This window comes from Aulostomus chinensis, chromosome 23 (assembly GCF_037954235.1).
Source record: "Aulostomus chinensis isolate RoL2024-O1b breed Wild chromosome 23, RoL_Achi_v1.0, whole genome shotgun sequence".
Classification (NCBI taxonomy): Eukaryota; Metazoa; Chordata; class Actinopteri; order Syngnathiformes; family Aulostomidae; genus Aulostomus; species Aulostomus chinensis.
In genome coordinates, this window is record NC_141342.1 from 12,070,898 (window position 1) to 12,082,943 (window position 12,046).

The 12,046-nt window shown below is 43.9% G+C and overlaps 2 protein-coding genes across 5 annotated transcripts; both read right to left on the bottom strand.

The window, feature by feature from the left end:
• Positions 1 to 1,262: 1,262 nt before the first annotated feature.
• tbx6 (T-box transcription factor 6) lies at positions 1,263 to 4,454 on the bottom strand. The gene is made up of 8 exons (XM_086195497.1): positions 4,385 to 4,454; positions 3,890 to 4,103; positions 3,534 to 3,801; positions 3,309 to 3,452; positions 3,100 to 3,170; positions 2,964 to 3,022; positions 2,572 to 2,869; positions 1,263 to 2,466 (listed from the first exon to the last, which is right to left on the bottom strand). Exons 1-8 carry the CDS (start codon positions 4,452 to 4,454, stop codon positions 1,263 to 1,265), a joined length of 2,328 nt encoding a protein of 775 aa, XP_086051623.1.
• Positions 4,455 to 7,989: 3,535 nt separating this feature from the next.
• nif3l1 (NIF3 NGG1 interacting factor 3-like 1 (S. cerevisiae)) lies at positions 7,990 to 11,258 on the bottom strand. Of its 4 annotated transcripts, none has more exons than XM_086195404.1 (7): positions 11,167 to 11,258; positions 9,864 to 10,441; positions 9,578 to 9,725; positions 8,990 to 9,113; positions 8,606 to 8,744; positions 8,418 to 8,501; positions 7,990 to 8,334 (listed from the first exon to the last, which is right to left on the bottom strand). In XM_086195404.1, exons 2-7 carry the CDS (start codon positions 10,432 to 10,434, stop codon positions 8,150 to 8,152), a joined length of 1,251 nt encoding a protein of 416 aa, XP_086051530.1. In that variant the 5' UTR covers positions 10,435 to 10,441; positions 11,167 to 11,258; the 3' UTR covers positions 7,990 to 8,149. The 4 variants fall into 4 exon arrangements, with proteins under 4 accessions (XP_086051530.1, XP_086051529.1, XP_086051532.1 ...); XM_086195403.1 differs by having other exon boundaries at positions 11,095 to 11,177; XM_086195406.1 differs by lacking the exon at positions 11,167 to 11,258 and adding an exon at positions 10,928 to 11,060.
• Between the last annotated feature and the right edge of the window lie 788 nt (positions 11,259 to 12,046).

The window sequence follows — 12,046 nt, forward strand, 5'->3', positions numbered from 1 at the left end:
ACTGAGTTTTAGAGACGTCAAAATATTTTGTTCCTCCAAAGAGATAAAGAGTAACTGAGAGGCTGTCAAAAATCCTGAAAGAAAAACATGATATTCAACCCTAAGCTCTCAGTCTCTGTCTCAAAGCTGCAATCTTTCTTATTGCCAGCAGAGGGCGACTATGTGCTAACAAAAGAAAGTCACATTGCAGAGAAGTCTGTGAGAAAAGGATCTTTCTCACTTGCTTGATTCACTCAGTCAGGCAATCCAAAATTAGCAACTTGATATCACAGCGAAAGTAAATTAAGGAGCCAAGCTGGGTAGCGCTGCCGCTCTGCTTGAAATCCACTCGGAAAAGCTTTTCTTTGTTCTTGTTAATATCGCTGCTGTGATTGGTTGATTCAAAACTCTCAGTAATTAGCACTACTTTACAAAGTACTTATTTGAAGTTAAACCACACTCTCCTTAAACCAAGCTTTATCTTAAGTCTCATATTACACAACATCCATACCGTCACCTTCTTTAAAATCATCGAGTGTTTCAGAAAACACCAAAAAAACTGGAGACAGACCACGATAAAGAGTTGTTTTAGGCAAAAAAAAGAAATTGTCCAAAAAATGACTTGGGCAGTGATTTTAGAGAAGGCGACGATGTGACGTGAAACCATTCGCTCAGCGAAACGGCCGCTGAAAAGACCAAGTTTAGCCCAAATGCGGTTCTTCCACGGCCCCGCTTTTGGCCTTGAATGGCGACGTTGACTCAGCTGGAGTGTGGCTGCCTCAGTTAAAAAAATTAGTTCATAAATGAATCCGTATCTCGATTCACCATCAGTACATTTATGTTGAAATTCTCGAGGCACATCCGTGTCCACTTTTCCTCAACATTCTGCATTCAACCTCATTTTATCTTTTTCTTTTTTTTTAAATCATTTCGTTGTCGTTTTATTCAGAGCTCAGGAATGAATTGTTGCTGTTGTCGATTTAAAAAAAGAAAGAATATCTTTAGTCACTTCTAATTACACCCCTTACACATGTTGACATTTTGGTTGAAATTAATGAATCACAGAAGTTTGGCAAGTATTTTATTTTTCACACTGGAATGAATATTTGAACAGAAAATCATCAAAATTATTTACAACTGTGTCTTCTGTTTGTTTCTCTTCTGAATTCATGAGAACACACACACACACACACAGTAGACTACTTAAACTAACGCTACCCATTGCTAATTCCCCTAAAAGCGCCATCAAGCCAAAATATGGTCAGTATCAAGGGTTCTATTGTTTAAAACACACTTCTGGTGCTCATATCCAGGTAGGACCCCTGGGGGTGGCCGTGCTGGTGTCTATACAGATGCCTGATTGGAATAGGGAGGGATGAGTGAGGGTCCTGACAGAGGCGGAGAGGGTAAGAGGAAAAGGCAGGGTAGAGTGTCGGGGGAGCAGTGGAGGAAGGAAGACAGGAGGGAATGGATGGATCCAGCTGGGGGAGAAGAGAGGGATGGTGCAGCACCATCTCTGAGCGATAGGGTCCCGGAGGGTTGAACTGAGAGAGGGCGCCTAATTCAACAGAGGGGTATGAGGATGCAGAGGAGTTGGGCAGGTTTTGAGGGAGGGCTGTAGGTGGCATTGAGGGAGCAGAGGAGACAGCCAAGCAGGAAGATGGTTGGAAAGGTGGATGAGGAAGGGAGGATGATGGGTAAGTAAAGGAAGAAGGAGGGAAGGCAGCAGCGAGGGGAGGAGGAGCCTGGGTTTGGTGGCTCATATTTGGAAGGTGCAAGGCAGGATGGGCTTGGCTGGAGGTCATGTTCGGAAATGAAAGATTCTGCATGTGCGGAGGGACAGAGGGGAAGGCAAAGGATGTGGAAGCACTGTGAGCATGTAGAGAGGGAAGCTGCGACGGAGCTAGAAGCTGGTTCTGGTTGGAGAGAGGCTGAGCGTGAACTGGCGTTGGATCGGGATTCACAGGCAGGATATTTGGATAAGTGAATTCTGCGGAATTTTGATCAGTGGGTGAATTATTTCCTCTAGCGAGAGGCTCATCTTGCAGCCGCAGAGAGTGAGTCGACATTTGGTCCTGCAGACCAGAGTGACAGGTGGAAGAAGGGGAGAGAAAAGAGGTGTCAGTTGGTGTGTGGGGGCTGATCATCTCTGGGTTGGGTGCAGGGATGGTGTGATAGGAGTTGGAGGAGGGGGAGGAGGAGCAGAGAAGTGGCTGCGGTGAGGAGGAGTTTGAAGGGGGGGGAGTCGGGAAGGTGAAGGAGGTGTGCTGAAGGGAGGGAGAAGTGGTGGATGAGAGGGTGGGGGTGGAGGCAAGAATGGAGGGATAGTCGATAGGAGCGATGGGAGGCTGGGGATCGGAGGTGTTTGAAGTGTCGGGGAGGGAGGGGAAGGGGGAGGATTGAGGAAGAGGAGCTGAAGGGAAAGAAGAGTTGGTCTGAGTGGATGGGAAGCTGGAAGTGTAAGCTGGCTCGCCCATGGTGTCTGATCTGAGGTGGAGAACAGAAATACCAGTGATCACATGGTACAAGAAGTGAGAAATGCATCAAAATTTCTAAAGGTGAAAATAATTCGCTGCACTGGAGAACACTTACCCCTCAATGATACCACTTGTGACCTCACTTCCTGTTGTGTCCTGCATCCCACTTGTCATGGGAATGCTGATATCAGATATCTGGGATGCCATTAATGCCTGGCCGAGATCTAGAGGCTGTTCCGGGACAAGAGTGTCCTGGTAGGAGTCGTCCTCTGGTCCGTAACCGCAGGAGGGATCAGGAAGCGGGGGCAGCGAGGCCAGGGAGAGGGCCTGCAGGTCAGGTCTGATGGTGGCCGTGGCGGCAGTGTTGGCAGGCTGCTGCAATAGCTGAGTGGAGTCACACGGATCGCAGTTCACTGATGGAGACGTAAAAGAAATGGTGGCATTTTAGGGAAGAAAAATCAAGGGAAGGAGACATGGAAAGGATCGATTACGGGATCAGTGTGTCACCTATATCCAAGGTTTCTGTCAGGGTGGATATTTTACGCTTCTGTCTTTCATCTCTTTGTCTGCAGAGGAAATAACAGTTAAAAACCTCAACATCATGAATGAATCAAAGTGAAGCCTCTGCGCAGGAATTTCTTACTTTTTGCTGTTCATGCCTTCCTCTCGGAATCCTTTGGCAAAAGGGTTTGAGTTGATCTTCAGCTCCGTGATCTGAAAAGACAAATTTTCAAGTTGGAACCTCTTGTTTCAGACCTCTGCATTTTCCCTTGTGGTTATCATTTGGGAAGTGCAACCTACAACTTTGGTGTCATCTGGAACCTTACAGAAATACTAGCCCAGCTCTGGTACCTTGTTGTTCTGGTAGGCGGTGACAGTTATGAACTGGGTCTCAGGGAAAACGAAGGAATGCTGCCTGCCGCCCCACCTCAGCACGTCTCTGGCTTCAATGACATGAACTCTGGGCTGGTAGCGATGTAGCGAGTGCAGGATGATCTACATTTAACGGGTAAAGAAAGAGGTCAGTGCTCCATGAAGCTGAAGAATGATGGACTGTCCCTGTCCTGCAGTACTCACATGACCCTGTGAGTCCAAAGTGTTGTTGGTGAGCTTGGCGTAGTGAAAGGAGATGGTGCGGCTCTGCCAGTGGGCACCAGTGGCGGGCGAGTCAGGGTGGATGAACACCCTGTCCGGTAGCCTGGCCTCTGCCCCGCCCACAGCCTGCCAGCCGCCACCTTGGAAACGATAGCGAGAGTTGTCCACCGGGATGATGTCCAGGAGAAGGATGTAACGGAGAGATGGATTCAGGCCTGACAACTTCAACCTCATCCCGGGAAACATGCGTCTAGATGGAGGAGGGACAGTCAGGAGGGAGGTGGTTCTGGTCTTGCTCTGAGAGGAGGGGCAGTGTTTTAGGATTGAGGGTCACTCACCTGCCCTTCTTAGTGATGATCATCTCTGTGCCCACTGAGCTGAACTGTTTCCACAACGACGAGTTCTCCAGCTCCATCTTCACTTCATCTTTGTGGGTTTTGGCAGCGGGCTCGTTGGGGACCGGGGGAGGGGCCAGAAGCCTTGGGGGCAGGGCTTTTGCTGCCACATCACACGCAGGTGGGAACAGTGTCATGTGGGCTGGAGGCTCCCGATCTGGGGAAGCACACAGATGGTGAATGTAAGCAAAATAATAGCATGAAAGCAGAAAAAATTGTTTCTTTTGGTCCTGATTCTACAAACTTATAAACCTGTGTTCAATTAATTAAAAATAAATCTATTATTAGGCTGCTAGCCAACTGCAGCTGCAACTCCACGATGATGCCCATCATGCATTTAACCAATGAGCTTCTTTGACACGTGCATTGATTGTTCCTTTAAAAGTACCGGAGGGGACAAGAATATGAAACATAAGCCACCCAGCCTCCCTCTCTGACCTCTGTAGAAGCAGTCTCCGATCCTCTGTGGTCCCAGGGCCAAACTGGGGTACACGTCCACACTCAGCATGATCCTGTCTCTGTGTCTCCGTCCTCCTCACCTGCTGCAAATGAACATTTCACTCCCTAGCACTCTTTCTTCTGTTCCCTCGCACAGTTTTCCTCTTTCTCTCCGAAGCGAACTGTACTGACGCTGTCCTCTGACGTTCTTCTCTCCAAATGTCTTCCCTGGTGTCTGGTCTCTGTCTTATAGGTGTGTGGGTCTTCACACATGAAGGCCAAATGGCTGCATTTTCACACAATCCCCCCTTTTTTTTGCCCTTCATGGTCTTCAATGAAGCACAAACAATTCAGTCAAGAGGTGGCTGAAGATCTGTCTATCTATCTGTCGGTCTAGCTTTCTATCTATCTATCTGTCGGTCTAGCTTTCTGTATCGATCTGTCGATCTCTTAATATCTGTCTGTCTGAATCAATCGAAAAATGATGCTTCAAGTGCTTTTTGATTTCACATTTTAGATCAATATTAAATCCTGTTTTTCAACTTGTAATTGAGTATTTTTCTATTTCTGCATAAGAAACAATTCTTCCCCAATTGCATATAAAAAAAAACCACATGGTTTTATATATTTTAGGTATGAGCACTACACATTTTGTAATCGAAATATCTACATTTGTCGCGAAATTTTGCCAAATGTAGATGTATTCTGCTGCGGTTTGATTACATATGAATACCCAGTGGTTTACTGGCGGCTCCCTGTGGCTGCTTGATGACCCGACGACACGTCTCTTCCTCTCAGCAGCTTCTCTCAGCAGGGAGTCGAGCATCGAACGTAGGTGGAAGAGGAAGCCAGTTTGGCCGCCGGCTGCAATTTGGCCGCTACACAAACACGAGCGTGAGTTTATTTTAAAGGTTTTTGAATGAGATAAAAGCTCGGTATTACAGTTGCCCCACGACATTCAAGATCAGAACCGATTACATATTGAGTTTGTCCTGTGGGAGAGGGTTTGCTGAGCAGACTGGATTTAAAACACAATCACATATACACTGTTTGCTTCATTATAAGCAGAATTTTTCTGTAGAATATTGCAACAACAACAACAAAAAAGTGAACTAACTGTATTTAAACTCGACTCTATGATTGTTTTTTCAGAGAATTTGTTTCAGGAGAGAGGTTGAGAAAGGAAGTCATTTCAGTTCATTTTCTCTGAGTAACTGGTTATTACTTTGTATTAAGTTGGAGGAAATTAGTGCAAAATGTGATGTAGCTAAAGAGGAGAAAGAGTTTCATGTTTGCGTTCGGAGAGTTTGATATCAAATGAAAAAAGGAAATATAATTTTTCATCGACCCTCCGCACTAATTCAGTGAGGACCTGAAGCTTCTGATCAACTTGAACTTAGGACTACAAAACGTTTTAAAAGAAGTTGCCGGTTCTGATGCTTGTCTCTTAATTGGTGGATTATAGTCGGATGATAATTAGGATCTTTATTACATGGTTGGCTTTAGGGTTTAGGATCAGATTGTCTGAATCAAACTGGATCAAGAAAAGGTCTGACGGCCGTCGGTATGAGATGCAGCACGAGTCAAGCGTTGTTTTAGTTGTTGTTTTCTTTCTCCATTTGTGTGTTGGGGGGGGGGGGGGTAAACGCCAGCGTGGGCTGTGGGGAAGTGGAGGTGTGAACGCCATGCAAGAAAAAGGTCATTTACTTGATGGTGTCTCTTAATGCTTTTACGAGCTGACAGGTGTGTCTGCCACCAGACTCTCTAACAGCCAATAATGAGGATTGTTACTTGTTTTGTTTGTGGTGCTTCTCTGGAGCGGGTGTGTGTGTGTGTGTGTGTGTGTGTATGTGTGTGTGTGTGTGTGTGTGTGAGTGTGTGTGTGAGAGAGAGAGAGACATGTGTTTACAGTGCATTAAGTATAACTAAAGCTCTGTTCTTTGACACGCATGTGCTAAGTAGTTTGATGTGCACCTACGTTTGCTCACCGAGGTCTTGAGGTCAATTTACCGCTCAATTTCTTCTTTAAATGAACGCCAGATTTTTTTTTAAATATATATATATATACTCTTATCGCTGGCTCAGATCAGCTCACACACACTTCCAGTGAAATGGGAGTGTGTCCATTTTCCTCGAGCTGGTTTACGACAAACATCCAAGGCTTTTAATCTGATGAGGATTACTGTTTTTTTTTTTTTATTCCTATGATGTACTCTTCCTTTTAGGGAACATTTGCAGCTGCCCAAAAAAAAAAAAAGCAAACTTGATGTAACTGATTATCGAGATTAAAACTTCCATAAATAAATCCTCAGCACACACACACACACACACTCTCAAGTCCCGTACTCAGATTACATGCTTTATCTTGATCTGCGTGCATTTGTGAGCTGATGGTTTCTTCCACGTAACACCTGCAGACCTGTTTTTTTTTTTTCACGATCGACCATTTTTATGAAGACGTTGCCAGAAATACACAATGAACGATAAATGTACAGAGAAGTTGTCCTCACAACACGGTCTCACACGTGCGTTTGTAAAAGCACCCATTGTTTGAGTAAATATCCTTCATCAAGTCATTTGCTAATTCTTCCATTCTGCGCTGGAAATGGTGGTATTTTTGTTGATATTCACAAAGCGAAATTAATCATACGATTGTGCGCATTTTTCCAGTCGCCACCATCACTCCATCTAAAAATAAAGTTGTTTTGAAAACCCAACCCTTTACAGTTGATGCTGTAAAACCCTGTGCTGCTCAGCCAAATATGGCCACAGTCGGGTGAAAAACAAAAGGCAAAGAAAAATCGACTTCGAAATTAGAATAATAATAATTCCTTTGAAAACTCTCAGACGCTTTACAAGAAACAGCAGACTTCATATCAGCTTCTGAAGCTGCTCTTCTTCCAATACAATCAATATGCAACCACCATGTTTCCTGACTCCTTCATCTTGTATTTTATTACATGGAATATAACGAGGGAACTCTTGAACCAATTTTAGACTTTAATTTGAAACAGATGTGTAAAATAATAGGGCCTGAGCCTCAAGTACCTTCTGTGCTGTATCTATTTGTGAGGATAACCGGTGCGTGTTTGTCGGCAAGTGATGATGAATGAGATGATGGAAGAATGTTGGCGATGTATTTGGTAGAAAGGTAAAATTACGAGGAGCAAGTGATTAATTTTTGGAGGGAGTCTGGATCAAACTGTTGATCCTGGAACCTGAAGACTGTTCCAGACCATTGATCTGCGACCCAGGAGATCTAGTTTGAATACAATGGTCGATGTCTTTAGAAAATTTGAACACAATTTGATTAAATTCACCAAGGCCATTTTCATTAGAGGGATTACATCCCGCTTCCAGAGATGGTATGGATATTGTCCTGGATTAATGATACGGAAGGCCTACTTTTAGCATAAAATATTTATGAGGGAACCCTGATGTGTTGGTCTTGTGTCCACATAGGTGCCGGTAGGTGCTCTCTAGTTCAGGTTTGTTGTTATTTGTTCCTCCTGTTTTGCTGGGGAAAATAAGAAAATTCCACCGTAAAATCATAAGTGAGCCTTCATCCCACTTTGGTTCAATGAGAACACAAACAATTTTGTCAATAGAAGTTTAATTTCCCCTCCTTTCACGTCAACAGATGGACATCAGCGGTCAATGGCATCTTATCGTAATCGCTCAGAGGTTTAATGATGATTTTGATGGAACCAAAATGTTGAAAATGGTTCAGACTCAGTCTTTCGCTAGCGCAACATCGGGAATTCTTCAGACCACCTCCAGAGGGTCTCGATCAGCCTTCGACACCACCACAGTCACGATGTGGGGAAGACGAACAGCCAGCCGCTCCCTGAACACCGTCAGAAATCCCCGCTCACTGTTGCTATGGTCACTGAGTATGACGCTGGTTCCCTTTGCTGCAGCGTCCAGCACTTCGTGGTGGGACATCTCACCTAAAAATGGATGTAACAATTACATCCAATGATTAAACCTCTCATTTTTTCATTCAGACTTGACTTAAAACCCTCCGCCTTACCTGTAACATAGAGGTCGGCTTTGACTCCGTTCAGAACGGAGGCCCCAGATCCAGCACACACGGCCACTGTGCTCACGGATGACTCTGGCAGACATAAAATAGCATGATTAATCCTCTTTATACTGTACATTCCTCCGTATTGTTTACAGCTGTAGCTGACTAGGCAGTACAGTAGCCTCCATATTCACCTAGCGTGCAGCCCACTCCAAGAGCCAAACGGAGGTGACTCAGACCCAAGTGGGACTTCATTTTCTTGATGGCTGTTGCCACGGTTACTGGCTGGTCCAAAATGCTGAGTCGTCCTTGGCCATGACCTGGGAGAGGAGGCTGCAGGGGGAGAGAGAAGCGGAAAGTATTGCTTAGCTTATATTTTTAAGATTTCTCATTGGTACATGGAAATGTCAGGGCAACGTTTAGAAGAAAAAATATAGTAAAGTAATGGCATGGTATAGTATTGTCGTATCATGAGTAAATTTCACCCTCCAAATCTCTCCGAAATAACACATCTCCAATGGATTAAACTCTACGTGTTAAAATACTGAACTAAATATTCATATGTGTTGCTGCTGTACCTTTTCCAGCTTCGTGATGCTGAGCGATTGGCTGGCAGAGCTGTGTCGTGACAGTTTCTGGACACCGGAGGCCAGCACTGAGTCGCTGCAGGAGAGGCTGACATGGATCTCAGGGCTGTCTGCTCTGGTATGTGGAAAAATAAAAATTGCAGTCAATCAACTGCAACATTAAACATAAATGTTGCAAGGTATAATCTCTAAAATGTGTATTTTAGTAAACATGTTTCAAAAATGTACTTGTACTTGTAGAATGTACTTAGGACAACTTTTTGTCTTTAATCCAGTTTTGTGTTTGATTTGAGCTAGAAACCTAACTAAAACTGTTCAAGTAAAAAATCCTGCCTCTCAGCTTGCTCACTGACCACACCCCGCTGCCATGTTTATGTGGAAGAGAGCAAAAATTACAGTTCGTGGAGTCCTGCTTTAAATTCAGAACTGTTTTAGTTTGCTGGTTAAAGAAGAGGTGGGTTATACCGCCTCAAAAATCCTTTCTTTGTCAGCTGACTACAAAATAAACAGTATTTCCAATAAGGTGTCGAAATAAAGAGCTCATTTATCAATAAAACTAATGATGAGCACATGCACAACCTGCTGACTGAGTGTTGCAGCGTTCCACAATCCCTCAATTCCTCTCTCACAGTGTTGAATTCCTCAGCGTTCCTGACTGTGAACTCCAGTTTGTGGGAGTGGGAGGCGCAACCGAGGGCCTGAGTCAGCACAGACACCTGACCGCTACCTGAGGGTCAAAGACAGAGATGGAGGGAATAACCCTCTCTAGGTCAGAACCCAGGGTTTAGTATCAGGTGTGTCAACATAGGAGCAATTAAATATGCAGGTGGCAGAGGAAGTTGTGACACTGAGAGGGATCTCTTACCGAGTCCCCCAACCAGCCAGTCGTTGACTCCTCCTTTAACACTGTCCCAAGAAGTGTGAGGGGAGAAAACTGCTATCCCTGCCTCCACAGCACGGATGGCCAATCGCTGCTTCCAGTCTCTCTGAACCAGACATTTGATCGGCCGAAACAACGGAGGATGATAGGAGATGATGAGATCACAGCTCATGGCCTCAGCTTCCTCCATGACGGCATCGGTGAGGTCATTGGTGAGCAGGATGGTTCTGACGGGCCGACTTTTACTCGGCTCGACCAGCAGGCCGACATTGTCCCAGGACTCAGCCAGTGACAGAGGAGCCAGCTGCTCCAGGACCTTTAGGACGTCCTTAACCTCCATCAGGCCGGGACACCCAGGAGAGCCAGAGAAATGGCGGGTGCAGGAGAGATGGAGGGCCGAAGTTTGATGGCTCCTCTGTGAAGAGTGAGTTTGAGGGATGGATGAAACTATCGAGGCAGAGGGGCAGATGAGAGAGATGAAGCTCCTCCTTCTACAAACACCTCTGTAGGTGAATGATAAAAAATTCCAAGGGAGGTTTTTAAATCCAGCCAACATCAGAAAGCTGCAGAAACAACAAAGGAGTTAATCAGAGGAGTAGGGCTGACGATATCGCCTTGATTAAAACAGCATTCACAGATGAAAGCAGCAAATATTCATCTGTTGATATAAAACTTTTAGGGAAGAAGTAGGATTGCTCCAATGTGCCAAAAAAAACCCTTCTTTTAACAAACTAGATTCTAACGATAAATAATCAAAACCACCTGGTTGTATCTTGTTCCCAACAGGTCTGCAGTCTGAGAAGGTGCCATTTTTGATTTAAACGAATTCATTTTGTTACTGCACATGTAACGACAAAATGGCCACATTTTAATACCGTTTAAATAGTTATTTTGTTCCAACCTGCATCACTGGCCACTAAACTCATGACGTTGGTGACGTTCGCAACGACTGAACACAATACAACCCGATTTCTCTTTGAGTGTTATCCACTAATACAGAGAACGACGACGTCTACACCAACAGCTGATCTAAATGCCTTATTTCAGACCTTATTTATAGACCTTGGACTTCAAAACGTGACAGCCACCGACTGCCGCAGAGCATGCGACTCACAGCAGAGCTAGTTAGCAGCATTAGCTAGCTACACACTGAACCGAAGCTGCTCTCTCCGAAAATACATCATTTGAATATGAATAGGCGAATTAGCGAGCATACTTTCGCATATTTTATTAGGGGAAACACCACAGGCACCTTGCTGGTCAGTTACGCGGGTCTGAACCTACTTACTGGTGATGGTGTGTAGATGAAGAATGTCCTCTTTCGGCTTCCGTTTCTCTGTCTAACTTTTGATTGGCCAGTTGGAATGTCGTTGCTGAGAAAAGCTTCCTATTTTGCTGTCGCCTTAAACCTAAATTTGTGAATATATATTTATGTTTTTCCTCCATTCCCTTTTATGTTTTTCTTTCTTTTAGATGCAGTATTTACCTAATGCTAAAATCTGTCGCTAAGATTTTTACAATGAGGCAATACATTTGATTTATTCAGTAAACTACTTTCAAGATTTAGACTCAATAGAAATGTGAAGTGTTTTGTTTCATTTTGGTTTTTGTTTTTCATAAAAACATGTATTAAGCTATTTTGGTTTGCAACAGAATATTTAACACTCGTGATAAACATGAATTGAATGAATGAGATTATATGTATTTTTTAGTTTAACCTCCATATTTTTATAACAATTATTTAATTCATAAAGGTAAATAGATTAGAAAGGATGCAATAAGGGATAAAAAAATATTATTTTTTATTAGAATCACACTAGCTCTTTTTTAGTCACAAATATTTATTAAAAACCTTTTAAAAAGCCACAGTGAAGCAACACAGATTGAGTCAGACTGCGAGTTTATACCTGTTAATATGTAACCTATGTATTTATGTTGCTGTTGATATTACGTAACAAAGTTCATATGTTATAAAGCAGATTCACAGATTAATGTAAACAGGAAAAGATGCCTTTGATAAGCTGTATTAACTCTAACAGGGCAGGTGGTTCACTGCAAGATATTCCAGGGTGCATCTGCCACTTCTTGGAAGGATTAACAAAAACCTGTGGAACAAACAAATAAAATCTGCACCCAAAAACAGTGCATGAAGAGATGCTTTGGAGATA